Source organism: Trichosurus vulpecula, chromosome 7, assembly GCF_011100635.1.
Source record: "Trichosurus vulpecula isolate mTriVul1 chromosome 7, mTriVul1.pri, whole genome shotgun sequence".
NCBI classification, from domain to species: Eukaryota; Metazoa; Chordata; class Mammalia; order Diprotodontia; family Phalangeridae; genus Trichosurus; species Trichosurus vulpecula.
The window spans coordinates 51,510,254-51,533,177 of record NC_050579.1 but is presented as its reverse complement, the minus strand read 5'-3'; the positions used below and the strand labels follow the sequence as shown (position 1 = coordinate 51,533,177).

At 39.0% G+C, this 22,924-nt stretch overlaps 1 protein-coding gene across 1 annotated transcript in view; it reads left to right on the top strand.

Annotated features, from left to right (window-relative positions):
- MAN1A2 (mannosidase alpha class 1A member 2) overlaps nucleotides 1-22,924 on the top strand; it is a 185,336-nt gene that overhangs the window by 112,477 nt on the left and 49,935 nt on the right. Inside the window, exon 6 of the mRNA XM_036768998.1 lies at nucleotides 6,602-6,696. Coding sequence (XP_036624893.1) covers nucleotides 6,602-6,696 — 95 coding nt within the window. The remainder of the gene's footprint in view (nucleotides 1-6,601; nucleotides 6,697-22,924) is intronic.

The window sequence follows — 22,924 nt, the reverse complement described above, 5'->3', positions numbered from 1 at the left end:
TCAACCTCTGACAAATTGATAAGCAAGTCTGACCATGTCATCATCGTCTCAAGTAACTTTCCCTTGCTCTCTGTTGCCTCCAGCATCAATATAAAATCCTCTTTTTCTCTAAACTCCCTCTGTAACCTGGCTTTTTCTACTATTCCAGTTTTCTTACATCCTCCAACAAGATACACCATCTATTGACTCTGATCCTTTTCATTGGCTTTTCATTGATTAGAACTTTATCTTTCATCTTTACCTTTGAGATTTTCTGGCTTTCTTCAGGTCTCAGCTGGAGTCCCTCCCCCTCTCCCCCCTCCCCCCCCCCCCTTTTTGGCAGGGCAATTGGGGATAAGTGACTTGCCCAGGGTCACACAGCTGGTACATGTGTCCAGTGTCTGAGGCCGTATTTGAACTCAGGTCCTCCTGACTCCAGGGCCAGTGCTCTACTCACTGCACCACCTTGCTGTCCCAAGAGTCCCCCCTTCTACAAGAAATCTTTCCCAGTCCCTGCTTCTACAAGAAATCTTTCCCAGTTCTGAGACTATCTCCATTTTAACCACCTATCGCTCGTTTGTAGATAGTTGTTGGCATCTTTTCTCTCCCTTTAGACCATGAACTCCTTGAGAGCAGGGAATGTCTTTTGCTTTTCTCTGTATACTCAGCACTTACCACAGTTCCTGGCACACAGTAGGCATTTAAGAAACACTAGCTGACTGACTGGGTACTGACTGTTTACTACCCAGTTTTGAGGGAAATGCCACTTTGGAAACAGCATAAAAGCCAGTTTGCCTAAAACATAATTATGAAGGACAATAATGTATGAACATGCTCATCTGCATTGGTAGAGGAAATCCCCCTCTGAGAGTACTGATGAGATCACAGGCCCAGCTCCCACTCTAGTCGAGTTCCCCCTTGCTGTGTGTGTGTGTGTGTGTGTGTGTGTGTGTAGACACACACTCACACTTCCAGATATGTACATGCCTAAAACCCAAAGTAGGAGCTAGTTAAAAATGCATTTGAGGTGTAAATTGTCATCAGAATTTGGCTAATCATTTTAAATAACTATGTGCAGTACATTAAGTTTGTGTCTTGTTTCTAAGTTCTTACTCTTGGATTCCCGAACCCAAGTTTGAATCCTGGCTCTATGCCCTTATTACTGTGTGAGGTTGTTTAAATCATTACCTCACTGGGCCTCAGTTTCCTCATCTGCAAAATGAAAGGGGTTGCACTAGGTGGGTTCTAAGATGTTTTCTGACTGTAGGTCTATGATCCTATGATCCCAAGTATGAAAATTGTGTTTATATTACTGTGAGAAACTAATAGTCCATTCAGAATGTTCCCATTAGATTTTTGATAAGAATCTTGACCCTTTTTTCTTGTCAGCACCCTTCCTCTATATAGAACATCATTCAGTTTGCCTACCAAAAACCAAATATTTATACAGAGCCTTTTTTTTAAATTCCATACTTTATTATTTAATATTTTTTAGTTTTCAGCAATGATTTCCACAAGATTTTGAGTTACAAATTTTCTCACCATTTCTATCCTCCCCACACTCCAAGATGGCATGTATTCTGATTGCCCCGTTCTGCAGTCAGCCCTCCCTTCTGTCACCCCACTCCCCCCATCCCTTTCCCCCTTACTTTCTTTTAGGGCAAGATAGATTTCTATGCCCCATTGCCTACATGTCTTATTTCCCAGTTGCATGCAAAACAACTTTTTTTTGAGCATCTGCTTTTAAAACTTTGGGTTCCAAATTCTCTCCCCTCTTTCCTCCCCACCCACTCTCTCTAAGAAGGCAAGCAGTTCAACCTAGGCCACACATATATCATTATGCAAAATACTCCCATAAATAGTCATCTTGTGAAAGACTAACTATATTTTCCTCCCTCCTAACCTGTCCCCCTTTATTCAGTTTTCTCTCTTGACCCTGTCCCCTTTCAAAAGTGTTTGCTTTTGATTACTTCTTCCCCCTATCTGCCCTCCCTTCTGTCATCCCCCCTTTTTTATCCCCTTCCCCCTACTTTCATGTGGGGTATGATACCCCCTTGAGTGTGTATGTTATTCCCTCCTCAAGTCAAATCTGATGAGAGCAAGATTCACTCATTCCCCCTCACCTGCCTCCTCTTCCCTTCAATGAACTGCTTTTTCTTGCCACTTTTATGTGGGATAATTTACCCCATTCTGTCCCTCCCTTTCTCCCTCTCGCAATATATTCTTCTCTCATCCCTTAATTTTATTTTATTTTTTTTAGATATCATCCCTTCATATTCAACTCACCCTGTGCCCTCTGCCTATGTATGTATGTATGTATGTATGTATGTATGTATGTATGTATATTCCCTTCAACTACCCTAATACTGAGAAAGGTCTCATGAATTACAAACATCATCTTTCCATGTAGGAATGTAAACAAAACAGTTCAACTTTAGTAAGTCCCTTATGATTTCTCTTTCGTGTTTGCCTTTTCATGCTTCTCTTGATTCTTGTTTTTGAAAGTAAAATTTTCTATTCAGCTCTGGTCTTTTCACTGAGAAAGCTTGAAAGTTCTCTATTTTATTGAAAAGCCATATTTTGCCTTGGAGCATGATACTCAGTTTTGCTGGGTAGGTGATTCTTGGTTTTAATCCAAACTCTTTTGACCTCCGGAATATCATATTCCAAGCCCTTCGATCCCTTAATGTAGAAGCTGCTAGATCTTGTGTTATCCCGATTGTCTTTCCACAATGCTCGAGTTGTGTCTTTCTGGCTGGTTGCAGTATTTTCTCCTTGATCTAGGAGCTCTGGAATTTGGCGACAATATTCCTAGGAGTTTTCTTTTTGGGATCTTTTTGAGGAGGTGATCAGTGCATTCTTTCAATTTCTACTTTACCCTCTGGCTCTAGACTATCAGGGCAATTTTCCTTGATAATTTCTTGAAAGATGATGTCTAGGCTCTTTTTTTTGATCATGGCTTTCAGGTAGTCCAATAATTTTAAAATTCTCTCTCTTGGATCTATTTTCTAGGTCAGTGGTTTTTCCAGTGAGATATTTCACATTGTCTTCCATTTTTTCATTCCTTTGGTTCTGTTTTTATAATATCTTGATTTCTCATAAAGTCACTAGCTTCCACTTGCTCAAGTCTAATTTTTAAGGTAGTATTTTCTTAGTGGTCTTTTGGACCTCCTTTTCCATTTGACTAATTCTGCCTTTCAAGGCATTCTTCTCCTCATTGGCTTTTTGGAGCTCTTTTGCCATTTGAGTTAGTCTATTTTTTAAGGTGTTGTTTTCTTCAGTATTTTTTTGGGTCTCCTTTAGCAAGTCATTGAGTTGTTTTTCATGATTTTCTCACATCCCTCTCATTTCTCTTCCCAATTTTTCCTCTACTTCTCTTACTTGTTTTTCCAAATCCTTTTTGAGCTCTTCCATGGCCTGAGACCAATTCATATTTTTCTTGGAGGCTTTCAATGTAGGCTCTTTGACTTTGTTGATTTCTTCTGGCTATATGTTTGGATCTTCTTTGTCACCAAAAGAAGATTCCAGTGTCTGAATCTGAGTCCATTTTTGCTGCCTGTTCATGTTCCCAGCCAACTACTTGACCCTTGAGCTCTTTGTCATTGTATGACTGCTTGTAGTGTATAGAGTACTTTGCCCTAACCTTTAGGGGCTGCACTGCTGTTTTCAGAGCAGCTTCTACACAGCAAGCTTGGTCACACCGGTGCTCTGTCTCCCCTCAAGAACCGCCAGCCCAGACAGCAATCCAGATCCAAGCAGGCTCTGCACTCCTGCTCTTATCCACTGCTTAATTCCTCCCAGTGGGTGGGCCTGGGGCTGGAAGCAAGGGTAGCTGGGGCTCTGGGCGGAGCCCCAGAGCTGCACCACTTCTCTGCCCCCCGGGTCTGGGACTGACCATGCGCTCCTTTCACTTCAATCCAGCAGATCCAGCAGTTTTTCCTACTAACCTCTGTTGTCTTTGGCGTCTGTGGGTTGAGAAGTCTGGTTACTGCCACGGCAGACTGATTCAGGGTAAAGGACTGTTCCGCCCAGCTCCTGGTCTGATTGGTCCTGGCGCAGCCATGCTGGGCTGTGCACCACTGTGCTCCCAAGATCTGTGCGATAGACCCTTCCCAGCAATCATCCAGGCTTTCCTGGGCTGTAGCCCTGCTTCCCTCTGCTATTTTGTGGGCTCTGCAGCTCTAGAATTTGTTCAGAGCCGTTTTTTACAGGTGTTTGGAGAGATCTGGGGGAGAGAGCTCAAGCAAGTCCCTGCTTTCCAGCTGCCACCTTGCCTCTCCTATACAGAGCCTTGAACTAATTTAAAAGTGACTTTTCTGTTCCCAAGATTGGAGTGAATGTGAAATATATAATTGAGATTTCCATTCTCATTTTTCCTGTGCTTCCTGTATTTGCTACATAAGTCTCTTCTAAGAAATAGGAATTTGCAAACTTTTGTGTCCCCTATCTAACTTGATTTAAATATGGCTTACCCTTCTGATAACCTTTACAGGAAGGCTGTAAACACAGGACTATGGAATCTCAGCATGGAAAAGGAGCTTAGCCTTTATGTAGTCTCTAACTTTCCCTAACAGGACAGTGATATGAATCTTTTTCTTGTCCATTTTTATATTTGTCTTCTAAATGTTGTCTTTTTTTTTTTTTTATAATAACAGTGTTTTTGTTTCATCTTTATCCCAGTCTCTTAAACCTCCTTTATGTACTAATCCTTTCCCAATTAGTCTATTTAATTCATCAGTATTTGCCAAGGTAATTGGCTGTAATGAAAATTTATAATCACCCTATTATATAAGACAAATCAGGATTGTAGTGGGAGTGAGTCGTGCATTTCAGGTCATTGCCCGTCATCTTGACTTTTGTCCTGCCACTGGAATTCAGTGACTCAGGAAGAGAGAGTGAGGCTGTCAACTTTGTACAGCTCTGGGTCACTTAAATCCAATTCACCCACGAGTCAAGACATCACCCATGATGTCATTGTCGCTCTGCAAAAATGAAGGACGCACAATAACAGCAACAACGATTGGGAATAGGATCAATGCGGGGCACCCCAAGTTTTTTTTTGGTTTAGTTCTTGAAATAGGAATGTTGTGTTGGGTCCGAGGATGTCTGGAGAAAAGAACGAAACTCAGCTGTCAGATTTGTTTTCATTTGTTTAGAAACTAGGGTATGGACCAGTTTATGTTGAGTTTACGGAGGAGGAGAGGTAATTGTAACAAGCTAATTCGAGAAGGGAATCCTTTATAACTTAGCCAGTGTTCTAAAGCATCCTTTCATGTATATATATAGGAGAAAGATGCTAATTTATCTATGATTGCTTGGGAGAAGTACATCTGGGAGCAAGAGGAGTTGGGAGGCGGTTGATGGTCCCATTCTTATTTTCTGGCCCAATGTTCTCCCTTTTGTCAGGCAGTCCTAGGCAAGTAAGTAGGTGGGCAGGGATGAAATTATGGAGGAGGGAGGAAAGTGAGTTTAGGCAGGTCCCACCACAGTAGAGAGAAAAGCCATTCTCTCCTCCATAAAACAAACTGGAAGTGATAGCATTAAAGGTGACTCCTAAGGAGAGAAGCTACCAAACCAAAGCACTCTTTCTTTCCTTTCATCTCCTCTTTCCCTTCAGTTCCTTTACTATGACACTCTTCCCTTATTCAGTAGCCTCTGGATTCCCCAGTACTGTGCTTTTTTCTCCTTAGCTGACCCCTTCATTACTTACCAGTCATTGCCTTCTGTTGCCCAGAATCCCTAGTTCTAGGTGCTTACTCTTGGCCTTCCTTCTCTTTTCTCCTCCCTCCTTTTCTCCTGGTCAGGACTCCCCCTTTGTCAGGAGGCCAGGCTTCTTCCTCCTGCTCCTCTTTTCCTCTCTACTGTGCCCTCTTCCTTCCCCTTCCATCTCTTTGGATGGATATACAACTTTGTATTTAGTACTTTAGAGGGGGAAATAGAGTTAACATTGAAATGATCTCGTGGGGCAAAGGTTGAGAAACAGTTGGTTTAAAGGATTTTGATCAGTGGCAATATTTTTTTCAGTCTATGTACTGTGGCCAAAACCTAGATATGGGTCACCCAGTTCACTTGACAATGAGAACATGATAATGGGATTTTTCTTATTTAATTCATTATTCTTATCAGGCATCCTTAAAACTGGAGTTACCTTCCTGTCTCTTTGGCATGAAATTAGTTGAGCTTTGGTGCTAAGAAATGGGTAGAATAAATGAATCTCCATGAATCTAAGGTCATTACTGCATGTCTTCAATATTCCATTTCTTTTTACTCCTTTAATTTCAGAGTTGGACTAGCTTTTTAAGGAAGAAGCTAGCATAAAGTTGTTTAAAAAGAACGTTTGTTTTCCCTTTAAGTTTTTGCCTACCAAAGTGTACGTATACCACTAATACCAGGCTATCTCCTTTCTTCCTATAAATTTTAACTCTTCTGGGTGACTTTTTTCATCAGCATCAATAGTTTCCCTAATCACCAGCATAGTCCCTGATGTTCACCTTTTCAGTGATGTAAAAGAGTCTCATCTTTTTACTGTGCCCTCAAGTTCGGTGTCATGTGCACTCTGAGTATTCAGTTAATAGCTATTAATTGATGGTGTAATTTATGACTATTCATATTTTTGTCTCAGGTATTCAAGAACAAAGCAGTGCAGTTGGCAGGGAAACTCCTTCCTGCCTTTAACACACCTACTGGGATTCCCTGGGCAATGGTGAATCTGAAAAGGTAAAATATATTTTCTTCAGTTATTCTTTGCCTGGAGAATTAAATAAACCATTATCTTCCTTTTCTAAGTATAGGAAATCCTACAACTCTCCTTTTTCATTTTCTTTTTTAAACTTAGGCTTCTATTTTTCCTCTTCATATGAACAAATGTTTATTTCTTGTATTGTATCTTTAAAGAATTTTCTTTACCTCTACCTTGCTCTTCCTTTCTTCCAGTTATCTTCTTCCCTTTATTCTATATTAGTTCAAATTTTTAAACTAAATCCCAGGTTACTCTCCTGTTTTGTCTAATTTATTTGACTCTCTCTTATTCACCTGGCTCATTCTGCATGATCATAAAATGTGTCTGCTTCCCTCATTATTCCCTTAAGCATTTCTGATTCTAGTGGTTCTTTCAGTCCATTCTATGGACCTAAAGAAATTTTCCCCTTCTTTCCTTTGTTACCTGCCTTTCCTCTTCCAAATGAGAATGAAAATGACATTCTGAGAGTAGTGCTTCCTTTAGCTACATAATTTATTAACGAAAAGGGAAGCTTTAGGCCATGGTGTAAAACTAGTGTTTTCTTATAACAAGTGAACAAGTGAAGTTGAAGGTTAACCCTTTTTAAAAACTTTCATTATTTCACATCTTTTTTTTCCCTAAAACATAGCCTCACTTTCATCTTCACTATATATCATAGATTTAGCTAAGGGACCTTAAAGGTCATCTAGACCAATCCCCTCATTTTACAGATGATTAAGTGAAGATCCATAGAGATTAAATGACTTCATACAGTGTCATACAGGTATTTTGTTGTTGTTGAATCAGTTGTGACTTCTGACTCTTTGTTGGCCTCCATTTGGGGTTTTCGAGGGCCTCAGAGCACGAGAACATAGGAATCACAAAGATGTGCTTTCAGATCCTGCTTCGATGGTTAACTCTGTGATCATCTGCAAGTCACTTAAACTTTCTGTGCTTTGTTTACTACCACGAAAAAAGTTTTCTCACCAGTCAAATAATAATAGCTATAGTACTTACTTCACAGGGTTAATGTGTATACAGATCAAATCCGATCATGTCTACAAAGCACTTTTCAAACTTTAAAGCTGTACATAAATGTATTATTCCTCCTAGTACTGGTACTACTGTGGAAATATAGCAAATTTGTTGGAAGAAAAATTTATTGAACCCTGAAATATATTACTAGAAATGTCCTACCTAGTATCTCTACTCCTGTAAATCTTTAATAATATAATAAAAAATCTTTACTTTCGATATTCGGCATAGAAATTTTCATAGGGAGTAGGACCTAAATTAGTTGACTTTTGGAGGTGCTTTCCAGTTTACAATTACATGATTATTATGGCAGTATAATTGGTCTAACTCAGTGCAATATAAAAAGTAGATACATATTAGTATTGGGGGTGGAGAGGAAGAGAAGAATAGAGCTGGTGGTATTGAAAGTAGTTGAGAATTAGTTTTGAGAAAAATGTAGAATTTATATGCTATTTGGTGAATGTATTTTTGCAACTGATAATGGTTCCTTGTCCATAGTTCCATTAAGCCTAATCGAACTTTCTTGTCTATTTTTCTTGATTTTGTAAACTTCTGGTTTTTCTTTTTTTCCATGATTCTAACTTCTGCCTTTAAGATTTATGTGTTGCCTCTTAATTTTTTTTCTCTTCTCACTTTCATGAGAATGTGTTTACTTTTTAGATTTTTTTTGTATCTAACAAATTGTTGGGTTTTGTTTTCTTATCCATTCTGTCATTTTATTGAATTACGTCATATTTAAAATTAAAGACTTTTGTTTTCCTCCATTTATTTCTTTTATATTACTTTGCTGTATTCCCTTCCTCCTGTCACTTCATCTCAATCTGGTTAACTAAGGAGCTTCCTTCAACTCCTCCCAAACTTTTTTTTTTATAAATAGTTTTCTCTTATTGTGGTTTTCCAGGAAATTTTCCTTTTCTTTCTCCTCCTTATTATTTCTCTTCACTTCTATTCTGAATTTCATTTTCTTATTCATAATTTATACACTTCCATAGTCCTCCTTTGTTATCTCTGTATCCCTCATGAGTGTAGGGGTAGTGCTTTTATAGTATCAAGTTCAAATTTTTGATTTCTATTGAGTTTTGATGTATATTTGTGTTTTTGGAACTCTTTACCTCATACTTCCTTGCTTTACCTCACATTTAGAAATATTAATTCATGAGAGAAGTAATATCAGAAAGTTGTAGTACTTCGTGGTAGAAGTTGTCCTGTGTTCCAGATCCATGGCTCAGGCCATTCTCTTTCCTTGATTGGCCTCCTTTCTAATGACAATACAATCCTGTCTTTGGCTCTATTTTGGCTCTTACTATTTTGAGTGCCAGTTTCTAAAATCTTTTGTTTTTTCAAAACTTACATGTCTCTGGAGAGATTCTTTTATTTTAGATTCATTTTTTTTTTGATGATAGTAGTTTTATATTCTGCATGGAGAGCTTATATTTCTAACCTTAATTCATTTCTAGTTTATTTTAGCACTATTTCTGTTTTGAATCATTTTAGAATTTCTTGCTGTTGTTCCATGATCTCTGAGGAGTCATTAGAATTTTTTCTTTTGTCACTGATTCATTTTTCCAATATTATATTTGTTTAGCATATTTTGGCTTTCTTTGTTCTTTTTTTTAAAATCAGGCAACCAACAAGCAATTTATTAATTGCTTTCTATGTGGCTAGTACTGTGCTCAGCTGATTACAAAAAAAAAGGCAAAAACTCAGAGGCAGTACATGCCTTCAAGGAGCTTAGAAACAAATGGGGAAGATAACATGAAAAGAAGACTTTAGAGGTAGATAAAGAGTCACCTTAGAGGGGAAGACTCAAGTAACTGCAGGTAGACCAAGAAGGCCCCCTACAGAAAGTGGCACTTCAGAATCCAGAAATGTCATGAGGTGGAAAAGAAGAGGGAGAGGATTCCAGACATGGGGGAGAGCCAGAAAAGAGGTAGAGACAGAGCAGGTGAAGTGTCATATGGGAGGAGCATCAAGTTGATTAGTGTGCCTGTATCCTAGATTGTGTGGGGGAGAGTCTAGGATAAGAAGATTGGAAAGGTAGGGCCAGTTCAAGTTATAAAGAGCTTTAAATGCCAAGCAGGACTCCCTATTTGATCCTGGAGATGAGAGGGGCCAGTGGAGTTTACTGAGCAGGGGCTGACAGGATTTGACCTATATTTTAGGGAAGTCACGTATATCTGTGTGGCGGATGGATTGGAGTGTGATCTGTGGAATGAATCTGTGGGGCAAGTGAGCCTGAGTAGTTGAGAACACCAAGGTTTTGAACTTGGGAAGGTTGATGGTTCATTTAACAATAACCAGAGGTATTTGGAAGAAGAAAGTGGTATCAAAGTCAGTGAGTTATGTTCTGAACATATTGAGTTTGAAATTCCTGTGGAATATCTAGTTTAAGATATCCAAAAAGCAGTTAGTTGATCATGTGAGATGGAGTTTGGGAGGGAGATTTGGGCAGTATTTATTTGTAGATTTGCATAGAAATGATAACCGAAAAATGAGCTTGTATAGAAGGACAGAGAAGAAGGCCCAGGACAGAGTCTGGAGGGGCATCTACTGAGGATGTGATGAGGCTAATGATCCATCAAAGGGGAGACTAAGCAGCGTAATCAGACAGGTAGGAGGAGAATCAAGACAGAGCAATGTCATGAAAATCTAGAGAAGAGAGATTATCCATGAGGAGAGTCAGATGTGTGCTTCATTTTTATTCACATTTTCTCCTTTTAATTTCATCTGTTTTCTTATATTCCCTGTGGCTCGTTTTCCCCTCTATCTGAAACCATATCTCTCTCCCAATCCTCAATCATAGCTTTTTTTAATCAATATTATAGCAATATATCCCAGTGGGGATATCAGTCTAATAGGTTTAACGGGACATCCTTGCTTTAAGTAAGGAGATCTAAAAGGACTGGTCCTAGCTGGTTTTCCATTGTATCCCATGCCCCTGCAACCTATTTTGTATCCCGTGTAATTTTTGTTCTCTTCCTCCTATTCTTCAGGTGTCTGGACAGAATTGTAGGTTGTGTCTATGTATGCGTGTGTTTGAGGGGCAGTGGGTGTGCTGCAGCTGGCTTGGATAGTCTGGGAGAACAAGTTAAATTCTCAGTGTGAGCATTTACTTGGAAAACTGCAAATGCTACATATTAGGGCTTGATTGCCAAGACTTAGAGTGATGGAGAAAATGTTAATGATGCAGATTAAACTTTAAAGTATGTCATACAGTACATTTTCCCCCAGAGAGGCTGTGGTTATACATTTACTTGGCATGCCCCTGAGTAGGTGGAAAGAAAAAAGAATATGGGTTCACTTCCGGCTTCTGACACATTGGTACTATGATCTGTCAGGCAGCTCTTCAAGACTATTAGGCTGCAGAGAACATGTGAACCAACAAGGGTAGAGGGAGTTTCTTCACCCTAGGAGTCCCCTACTCATGAAATCACAGGTTCCCACCCACCTACTGAATACTGAATTTTAACTTTATCTTATCTAGCCACTTCTTTTTGTAGACCAAAAATCTGCAATTAAAAGAGTTTATGACTACGTGTGCACCTGTGTATATATAGCCATATATCTAGTTAGTCATTTGCATTCTGGAGTTCATCTATCATTTGGATATTTTGAATTCCCGAAGCATTTCCCCATATAAACGGATTTTTATCGGTCCCTGAGTAAACTCATAATATATAAATGTCAAATTAGAGGCAGGTTGCATCAGACCGGAAGGTGAAAACACTTCTGGTCTTTAACAGTATTGTACTAATATAGCACATTATTATGGAACGTAATTGACCATTTATAAAAGTTTCCGTGGTCAGACTTCTTGAAATATCAGAAACTTATTGCTGTTTGCACAAATTTTCACAGTGGTATTCAGTGTAGGGAACCCAAGATCATGTTCATTTGCAAACACTCTTGGAAGGTAAGAGAAATAATAACTCAGTCAGCAGGTAGAATGTTGCCCAGTTTCCTCTTCTGGCAATAGTGCCCATAATGGAAAATCTTCTCCTTAATCAGTATGATTTTGTTATTTGGTATTAAGTGTTATGCATTCTCAGAACACAGAAACTTCTATTTAAATGCTTTTTTAAAAAAAAATCAATGCTATAAGTATAGAGGTAAATATTTTTATCTTGTGATTTTAGAGCTACATTATCAAGATATTTTAAATTTTTTATCTTATTTTCTTCCATTTGTATGGATAATTTATTTTAAATTTGAATACTAATTATTATGTGGCCCTCCTCACACCTACACTTTTGGATTTCTCAACTTACAATGAGTGGAAAATAACCTGTAGTAATGACAAAAAGCAACACTGAACATGAAATTAATCAAGGAGAAAAATCACTTAAAGCAATAGTGTTTCTTGTCTTGAAGTTAAGCAGTCTTAGGCTTCTTAAACATAAGACGATAGACTTGGAGCTGTTGTAAATAACCCTAAAAATTATCAAGTCCCACTTCACTGATTTTTGTTAAGGAAACCAAGACCTGGAGAGGGCAAATGACTCTTCCCTTGGCATAAGCCTTAGTAGTAGTCAGAACCAAGAGTCAAATCCAGGTTCTTTATGTTCACAGCCCTTTTCCATTCTACCACAGAGGCCCTGACGATCCTAGTCATGAGGACATCAAATACTGAAGAGTGCTGGACCAAGTCGTAGAACTTGATTGTCTGGAACCATGGCCGATATAACCTCTCTGATCTCAAGTGAATTGCTTCAAGGCAATCCTTTTACTGTCCCTAATTGACTCTTATACTTCCCAGAGAAGTTGTATGTTCTGAATCTTTTCTTCTCAAGCCTTCCATCCTCTCCTCTCCTATTCTCTATCAATAGAGGGCCTACTCTCATAATTCAATTGGAAATTGATGCCATTTGCTACGAACACCTCCTCTCTCCTTCCATATTTCAGACTCTTTATCATTATCTAATGATGAAGAGGGAGTCTTTTTCCTTGCTAAAGTCAACCCCTCTACTTTTGCCGTGATTCTGTTGCCTCCTGTTCACTCCAGTCAATGATTGTTTTCACAATCAGCACTCTTTCTCTCTTTTTGAAATAGCATCACTTTTAAATATAATTTTCTACTTTACTTACCCAGTGAGCCATCTCTCTAGTAATAAGGAATAAAATAAGAAACAGATAAAAAGCAACTCGGCAAAATCAAACAATATATCAAATAATTCTGACAATAAATGCTGTTTACCTAGAGTCAACTACTTTTACCGTGGAGGACAGTGCATTTTTGGATCTTTTCTGGGGCTAGGGTTGATCATTATAATTATGCAGTATTCAGTTTTGATTTTTGTTTTGTTTTGTTTCCATTTCACATGTACTCAAAATGTTTATTGTTGTCCTGATTCTGATTACTTCGCTTTGTATCCATTCATGTAAATCTTTGACTGCTTCTCTGAATTTCTTCATAGTCCTTGTTTCTTATGGTGCAGTAATAATCCATTGCACTTATTGTACTCCATTTGTTTAACCATTCATCAATCAGTAAGTGGATACTCTGTTTTCAGTTCTTTGCTTCTGTAATAAGTAATGCTTTGCATAATGCCCTGGTAACCTGATCCTCCTGAAAGATCATTTCAACTTTGGAACTTATGCCTCTTTGGTACCCTCTACCCCTGAGGGCACCCCTCTCTCTGTGATGTAGAGAGTGGAGGTAAAAGCTCCTTTCAGAACTTTCATTTAAAGAAGGTGCATAGACCAGCCATCTGTTCATTTTCCATCCAGCTGCAGAACTGCTTTTTGCATTTTCCCACTATGTCCCCATACTGAGTATCTATTTCCTTGAGGCAGGAACTGCCTTTGGGGGAGCAGGGGGGGGCATATTACCAGTGCATAGTATAGTGTTGTTGTTTTTATTCAGTCATATCTGACTGTTCATGATCCCATTTGAAGTTTTTTTGGTAATAGTACTGGAGTGGTTTGGCATTTCCTTCTCTAGCTCATTTTACAGATGAGGAAACCAAGGCAAGCAGGGTTAAATGACTTGCCCAGGGTCATGCAGCTAGGAAGTGTCTGAGGCCAGATTTGAACTCAGGAATGTAAGTCTTCCTGACTTTAGGTCCAGCACTCTGTCTGCTCAACCACCTAGCTGCCCATTTGCATTGTGCCTGGCACATAATAGATATGTAATAAGTATGTGCTGACTGGCTGAGAGTCCTTTCGTATAAAATGGAAGACCTTTCTTTCGCTTTTGACCTGCTTAAGGTATATATGCCTAGCTTGGAATTTCTTAATCAGAGGAGGTAGTGCTTTTGGTTTTGCATAACTTCAAATTTCTTTCCAGAGTGAATGAATCTGTAACTCCATCAATAATAGCATGTTGTCAGTCCTGTCTATGTGTAGTTCCAGCATCATTGACAATCTCTTGTGTCATCTTGTCAATTTTGTCAGTTTTGCAGTATATAAGATTGAACTGCAGAGTTGTTTTGATTTTCACTTCTGGTATTACTCATTTGAAGCAACTTTTAGCAAGGTTTCTAATAATTTAATATTTAATATTTTCTAATAGTTAAAGCTTTTTCTTATCAGAATTGTTTGTTCATATCCTTTGATTGCTTATATTAGGAAATATTTTTATCTCTAACTGTAATCTCTCTTTATCTTTTGGCTCTTTCCCTGCTCCCTATGAATGTGATTTAAAAAAACAAAACAAAACTGTGTTTGACTCTTCCTTCTTTCATTCTCTCCTCCTATATTTCTCTTATCAGCATTTTTTTTTTCTTTTTACAGAAAGCCATCTATAATACATCTTGCATCCTCTCCCTCATTTCTCAGTCCTTTGCAGTCTGATTCCCAACCTTATCACTCAATTGAAAAAGCTCTTTAGCCTTAATGCTGCTTTCTTGATTGTTCGTAGATCACAAATTGAGAGCTGGAAGGGACCTTACAAGGCCAGCTAGTTCTAATTCCTAACTTAGTTGTCAGAGGTCTGATTTGGACTCAGGTACTTTGACTCTAGACCCAGGGCTCTTTCAACTGTGCACTTTTTTCCCTCTGTCCTCGTTTTTCTATCATTCCATATCCCATTCCCCTGTCTGAACATTTTCTCAAGGCTCTGTCTTGGGTACTCTTCTCATCTACATTCTCATCAGTTACCATAGGTTTTTGTGCCACCATATCCCCACATCTCTTTGGAGATGATTTCTAGATTAATGTATCCAGATTTGATTCTCAAATCTGCTTATCTAGCTCTAACCTCTCAAGTGGTCTTCTGCTACCCGGATATCAATGCAGATGTTCAGTAGACATCTTAAACCTAAACTGTCCAAAACTTTAGCTATCTATCCCTCCAAACACTTTACCCTTCGAAATTTCCCGGTTACTGGCCTGCGCACCACTACCCTATATAGGCTCTGATACGAGGTGTCACACCCTGCATTCCTCAGTGTTTCTTAGCCCCATAGCCAATCTCTTGCCAAGGTCTATTGATTACGTCTTGAATATGCTCCTCTTCCTGTCCTGATACAACCACTCCCCTGGTATAGGCCCTCATCTCCTTATGTCTAAAACTATTGGAATAGCTGTAAGACTCTGCCCACCAAATGGCTCCCCATTTCAGTACATCCTTTCACTTAGCCACCAAAGTGATTTTCCTAAAGCTTCCGTCAGACCATGTTACACCCCTGCTCAGATTCTAATGATTCCTGTCACCATGAAGTGTAAATTGAAAATTCACTTGGCCTTCAAAGCCCTCGATAACAAGACTCTTCCTCCTACCTTTCTAGTCCTATTATATTTGACTCTCCTATGTACTGCAGTCTAGTGATACTGGCCTCATTGCTGTTCCCTGAATAAGACACATCATCTCCTGACTCCTGGCATTTTCACTGGCTGTTCTCTGGGCCTGGAATGCTCTCCCTCTTCATTTCTGCCACCTGGCTTCTCTGGTGTCCTTCCACTCCCAGCTAAAACCTCACCTTCAGGAACCCTTCCCAACCCCCCTTAATTCTTGTTCGCTCCCACTGTTGTTTATTTCCAATTTATACTGTCATCTAGATTGTTTGTACGTAGTTCTTTGTATGTTATTTCCCCAATTAGATTGTGAGCTCCTAGGACAGGGACTGTCTTTTGTCTTTTTTGTTGTGTGTCCCTAGCACTTAGCACAATGCCTGACGCGTCATTGGTGCTTAATATGTGCTTATTGATTGATTTGACTGTTCTCTTTCCTCAGCTCCAGCCTCGTATCAGTAGTTCATCATTTGATATTTCCAGCTGAACTTGCTACAGGCAGCTCAATTTCAACATGTCCAAAGCAAAACTCATTTGTCTTCTAGCTTCTTTCTCACTTTTGTAATTCTGTTGAGAGTACCACTACCCTCCAGTCCCCCAGGTTTATAATTTGTTAGTTTCCTTTACCATTGTTGGCCCTTTTCCTGCACCTACCATGTCTCCTCAATTGTCAGCTCTTGTTTCTGCTACATTCACAGTGCTTTTGCATCTGTCCCCTTATTTTTACTCACACAGACATTACCCCTATTCAGACCTATACTATCTTAATGCTTTACTAATTAATCTTCCTACCCTTCAAACTCTCTTTTAATTCATAATCCACACTACTATCCATTTGATGTTCTTTAGCACTGATCTTACCATGTTTACTCCCCCTCCTCAAGAAACTCCCTTTTGCCTCTATAATAAAATAAAAATACCTCTGTTTAGCACTTAAGGTTCTTCATAACATGGAGGACTTTTCTAGGCATCTTATATGTTACTCTCTTTAGTGCATTCCATCTTCTAGCCAGAATGGCCTACTTGGTGTTACATTGCATCTCCTGTTTCCTACCTCTGTCTTGGCACCGGCTGTACTAACCCTTGTGGCTGAAGTCCCTCACTTCAACTTTCTATGTAAGGTCAGTTGCTAATGCCTCCTCAGTAAAAATTACTTTGTACTTTGTTCATATGGATTTTGTATTTACTTATCTGTGTACATGTTATTTCTCCCTAGTAGAATTTAAGGTTCTTAAAGGCAAGGACCCTAGTCAGTAAGCACTTGTTAAATGCTTGCTGACTGAATGTATCAGTATGTGAATATACAAGGGGAAGAGAGCCAGGCCAGTCCCTGAAGTCACAGTAACAGTGTTCCAAAGCTCTGGTTATGGCAATCTCACACATTCATGTTCCATCTCACTCATTAAGAAACCTTCCTTTATCCCTTCTGCCTAACTTAACTTAAACCACTCCCAAGGTGAAAGTGTTCTGTCTCTCATCTAAACTAGCACAGTACTTTCTGTCTGGCCTTGTGCAGCTTTCACAGTTTATTTTGTGTTACGATTATTAGACTTGTCTCTTACTGTTTTAACCACCTTGAAGTCAAAGAATACACTATGCTTATCTTTGCAACTTATTAAATACCATGCTTTTAGTAGATTCTTAGTAAATGTCTGCTATAATTGTTTATGGCAGTGAATTGTTTACTAAGTCTCAATCTTGTCTTTAATTATATAAAGGTCTTCATTACATCCAGACAAGCCTCTCAGTGTATGCACATGCCTTACCTAATAAAATAACTGATGCCTTTATTGTGAATTGTCCAAGTAGTTAGCCTTAGCAAATGTATCAAAGTAATTGTAAGAACATAAGTTTATATTGAGAAGAATAGCTGTACTTTGTCCCCTTTAAAATAAGTTAAAAAATAATAATAAATTAAATTTCAGAGTTACAATTTTTTTAGTGATATTTATTATGTAGGATTGTGTTCCCAGATGACAAAATCTGTGCATAGTAGACATTTCTGTCCTTCTACCGTTCTAGATAACCAGAATCCACAGTTCTAAAAGCTGAAGAAAGCAAAATAGTTATTTTGCTTGATTGTGTAACATCACTATTTTCTTACTTATTAATTTCATTCAAAGGAAAATGTTTGTTGATGTTACAGTGACGCTTGGCTCTGGGAGACCCAGTTCTCTTTTGGAAGAAAATCTAAATTCTTCACAACAGAAAGGAACTGTAGGTGTGAACTCTAGGAATGTTGCTATATGTTTGTTTTTCTGAATCCTTTAAATATACAGGTATCTTGTAGAATTTATCTTTTTCATTTGTTGAGCTATTTTATTCTGACATTCTTTAATTTTAGAATGGTAGTGTGGGAAATTAACTTAGACGCAAAAAAGACTTTAACAAGTCCGCATCATTGAAAATGTTCTTTATTCTGTAGTCACTCAATATGTCAAGGATCTGTGTCATCATTTGTAAAGTATTCCTTTCCCCATCACAGATCACAGCCCCTCACGTATTATTTAGATGATATTTGTGGTGGTGAAAAATTTTCAACATTCTGTGACCAACCACCCTTAGCTTAATTGTCCTTAGAGAACTGATGCAACCACAGGTAATTACTTGAAACTTTTCTACCTTAGTAGCCCCTACCTGAGGTTGTACTACGTTGGCATAACTTTTAAGAACCCATTTACCTCTTCACCATGATAATGTGTCAGAGAGGAATGTAATGTAAATAAATCAGTAATTTTTACTGAATAAATTGAAATTTAAAAGTAACTTTTGTTGTGCTGTATGAGAAGCATTGGGGTATAGTAGATACAGAGCTTGCTTCAGAGTCAGGGAGACCTTGGTTCAAGTCCTGTTTCTGACACATACTGGGTATGTAACCATGGACAAGTCACTAAACCTTTCAGTAGTCTCCATAACTATCTCAGAGTAAGTTGCAGAGAGCATGCCAAACAGCATTGATGGAAGTTTCACCCAGAAGTTTCAATAAAATCACCCAGTGAATGATTATTGGGTCCCAGAGTCCATGGCAGGAGTAAGATTGCTAAAGGTAATAGGGGGCCAGGTTAAACAGGCTGTGAATGACAAACATAGGCATTTGATTTGATTCTATAGGTTGGAGGGAGTGAGCATGGGGTAATCTGTTTAGGCTTGTTCTGTGAGAACATCCCTCTGGCCACGAAGTGGTGGATGGACTAAAGTGGGGATAGGCTCCAGGCAGGCAGACCCACCAGCAGGCCTTTGCAATAGTCCAAGCATGAGGTGATCAGGGAATACACCAGAATGGTGTATGCAGGATCAGAGGAGAGAAGGGACTATATTTGAAAGATGTTATGAAGGTAAAATCAACAAACAGGCCTTGGGAACAAATTGGAGGGTGGGGGTGGGGGTGGGGGTGGGAGTGTGTGAGTGAGAAAGTGTCAAGGATGACGGCTAGGTTTTGAGCCTAAAGGCCTGGGAAGATGGTATTGCCCTCAGCAGTAATAGGAAAGTTAGGATAGGGGAGAGTTTAAGGGGAAAGGTAGTAAGTTTGTTTTGGACCCTTTGAGCTTAAGATGTCCACTGGACATCCAGTTTGAGAAAGCAGGCAGCTGGAGTTGCATGATTAGCGGTCAGAAGTTAGGGCAAGATAAGTAGATTTGAGAGTAATCAATAGAGGTGATATTGGAATCTATGGGAGTTGATGAGATCACCATGTGAAATAATATAGAAAGAGGAGAGAGAGATGCTGAGTGAAGCGAGCAAAACCAGGAGAACATTGTACACAAGAACAGCAACATTGCTCGATGACCAACTTTGATAGACTTAGCTCTTTTCAGCAACACAATGATCTAAGACCATTCCAGAAGGTTCATTATTGAAAAATGTTATGCACATTCAGAGAAAAGAACTATGGAATCTGAATGCAGATTAAACATGCTATTTTCTCTCTCTCTCTTTTTTTTTGTTTTATCTTTTTTGTTGTTTTTCCCTTTTATTCTGATACAATGTGACTAATGTGGAAATATGTTTAATATGATTGTACATATATAGCCTATATCAGATTGTATGCCATCTTGGGGAGGGGGCAGTGGAGGGAGGGAGAAAAAAATTTGGATCTCAAAATCTTACAAAAGTGAATGCTGGAAAAAAATATGTGTGTGTATGTGTGTGTGTGTATTTATATATATGCATATACATGTGTGTGTGTGTATATATATATAAGAAAGAGAAGAGAGAGGGCCCATGAAAGAACTCAGTGGGACACCTAAGGTTGATGGTCATGACCTGGATGGGGATCCAGTAAAGGAGATAGAAAATGGGCAGTCAAAATGGATGGGAGAAGAATCAGGAGATAGTAGTGTCATGAAAACCTAGAGAGAAGAGAACATTAAGGAAAAGAGGATGGTTGACAGTGTTAAAGGCTGCCGAGAAGTCAAGGAGAATGAAGACTGAGAAAAAGACCATTATATTTCTCAATTAAGAGATCATTAGTATCTTTGGAAGCTGTTTAGTAGTGTAGGCCAGCATTGATGAGGGCCTTGTCTAAAGCAGTGGCTAAATAGCGTGTGTGGGTGGGGGGGGGGATGTTATGTTGCAAACTACACTGTGGTTGTAGGATTGATAATACTATGTAAATGATTGTTATGGAGTATAAGGGAGAGGGAGGGAAGTAAGTGTTGAGAATAAGTCTAAGGTTGTGAACATGAGTGGCAGAAAGAGTGGTTCTCTTCACCAGTGTAGGGGAAATTTGAAGGATAGGATTTAATGAGTTCTTTCTTAGATATGCTGAAGTATAAATGCTTATGGGATATAAAGGAGACAGTGTTACAGAATAGTTGCCCATCTGAATTACTATTCGGGAACTCACCAGGAGTCTTCCCTCCACCCCGAAGACATCTAGTAAAGATTAAGGTTAACATTTAGTAGTCACATGCATTAAGGTGATGATTGAACACACAGACACTGATGAGATCCGTGAGAAAAGGACATAGAGAAAGAAAAGTGCCTAGGAAAGAAGGAGGGCAGAATTAGTGGCGTAACATAGATGATGACTCTGTCTTGTCCCAACCTGCCATCTGCTCTGCCCACTACCAGGACCAACCACACCTGCAGAGTATCACAGCAGAAAGCCAGGTAACTCATATAAATGAATATAAAAGCCAATAACCCCAGACTGCCAGTAGACAGCAGGAAGATAACCAATAATACCTGCTTCCATTGAGAAGAGTTACAAACTCATCCCTTCCCTAGTAAACATTCATTGGCTCTTGTCCAGGTCCTACCTCTTTCTATACCTATCCTAGAGCATCACTACATTGTAACCCTCAAACCCACCATACTCTTGGTAGGGGGCCCATCTGCTCTGCTATGACTCTCCAACATTCTCTGGGCCTTTTCAACTATGTTGCCTTGCCTGACTTTTCCGTCTGCCCAGAACTGTATATGAACATGAGCCCCTCCTTTATGTGTTATATCCCCAATTACAGTGCAAACTGTTTGAGAGCAGTGTTTGGGTTTTCTTTTTGTATCTCCTGTACTTAACATAGTTCTTGGCATACATAGTAAGCACTTAATAAATGTTTTTCCATTCCATTTCTTGGTGCAGCAAAGGAGATGAAAAGATTTGATTGAAGAGGCAGGAAGAGTGCCAAGATAAAGCAATGTTAGGAAAAGGCAGGGAGGTGGAAGTTTTTAGGAGAAAGCGATGGTAAACGGTGTTAAATGCTGCAGGATAGTCAAGAGGGATGGGCACTGAGGAAAGGGGATTGAGTTTAGTGCTGAGGACATCATTGTTGACCATGAAGAGAGCAGTTTCAGTTAATTGGCGAGGTCAGGTAGCAGACTGTGAGAGAGGAACTTGAGGCAATGAAGATAGATATCTTTCAGTAAAATTCTGACTATGAACACAAGACAATAGCTTCAGGTCCTGGGATGAATAAGTAAAATTTTATTTTAGGTTTGGGGGCATCCTGTTCTGTTTGTAGCTTCAGGGAAGGAACCACTATCTAGGGAAAATCTAAATATTAGAAGGAACCATGATCTGATCCAAGGGGCAGGACTCCTGGAAGAGATGGAAAGGAATGTGGTCAAGGATACAAGTAGGGCAGTTCCCTTTTTTGTAAGGAGGAGCAACCTGTCATCAGGAACATAAGAAAGGGAGAAGAGAATGGGGGATTATGTGGAAGGGTTTTTAAGATATAGACTAGTGGAGCAGAGGAAATGGTATGGGAATCTCTTACTTTTGTCAATAAATTAGAAGACAAGGCCTCCTGCTATGGGGAATGGGAAGGGTTGCCATAGGAGGCTTTAAAAGAGAAAAAAGTGTCCGATAGTCAATATCTTTGAAGGATGAACAGTAAAAATTATGTAGACTCTTAGAACTCTGTTCTCGAAATAGCTAAGTTCTCAAGGAAGTGGATCAAGTCCTGATCATTATCATAAGATGGATATAAAATTTGAGTGTAACCCTGGAGATAAAACATAGGGCTTTTCTTTTCCTTTTATATGTGGCTCCCCTCAATCTTTGGGGATAATCCAGAATATTTTACGAGGAAGAAAAACACTCATTTTCGATTCTGCTCCTAATACTTAAAAGTTCTCTTCTTACAAAATCTGTTGTCCAGCAGTGGCACTGAGCATTTGTGGTAAAATTCATTCTCCACCAAGACATTTCGAATTCTAATACCCTTTAATATCCACTAGAGAAAAGGAAAGCTATAACAGCAAGGATTTAGCACTGGATAGGACCCTCATTTTCATTTAATACATGAAGAATCTTGAGACTAACTCCCTGAGGTCAAGTGACTTGAACAAGATTCAATTCAGCAGCGCTTGCCAGGTACCATGCAAGGTACCGACGAAATAGACAAAAATGAAACAATAGCCCCTACCCTCAAAAAGGTTGTATTTTGTTAACCACAAGTGCTCCAGATCCAAGGCTTTTCACAGTATATATACACCACAAGACTTTTCCAATGTGATGATTTGGATTGTTTCTGTGAGGGACTTTAGGAAATTAGGAAGTGATCCTTTTTCACTGTACCCTTTGATAGAGTTGGGGGTGACAGTTTAGGCTGTTACCTGAACTCTCTGCTTCATTTTAACTTCTTCTTCTAAGAGTCATTTGCATTTTCCCAACGTGTTTAATTTAGTATGCATTTTTGTCTTAATTCATTCACTCTAAATATTAAAGAATTTAAATGTTGATGTATGACATGCATCATCTTGACAGTAACTTTAATATGACTTATGTCTATAGTAACTAGCTTTTGTAGTCATTCGTTCTTTTCAGCAGTCTTTTTTTTTTCTTTCAAGGAGCAAGTATGTCATTTGAGGTAGAATGAGAGTTTAACAGAAGAGCTTTTGCTAGAGGGAAAGCTTTTGCTCTTAGATGAATTCACATGCAACTCAAACATTGTAATGATGGGAAATGTCTGTAGAGGAACTGGTTGTGAATTTTTTCCTTTATACTTATCATTTAGC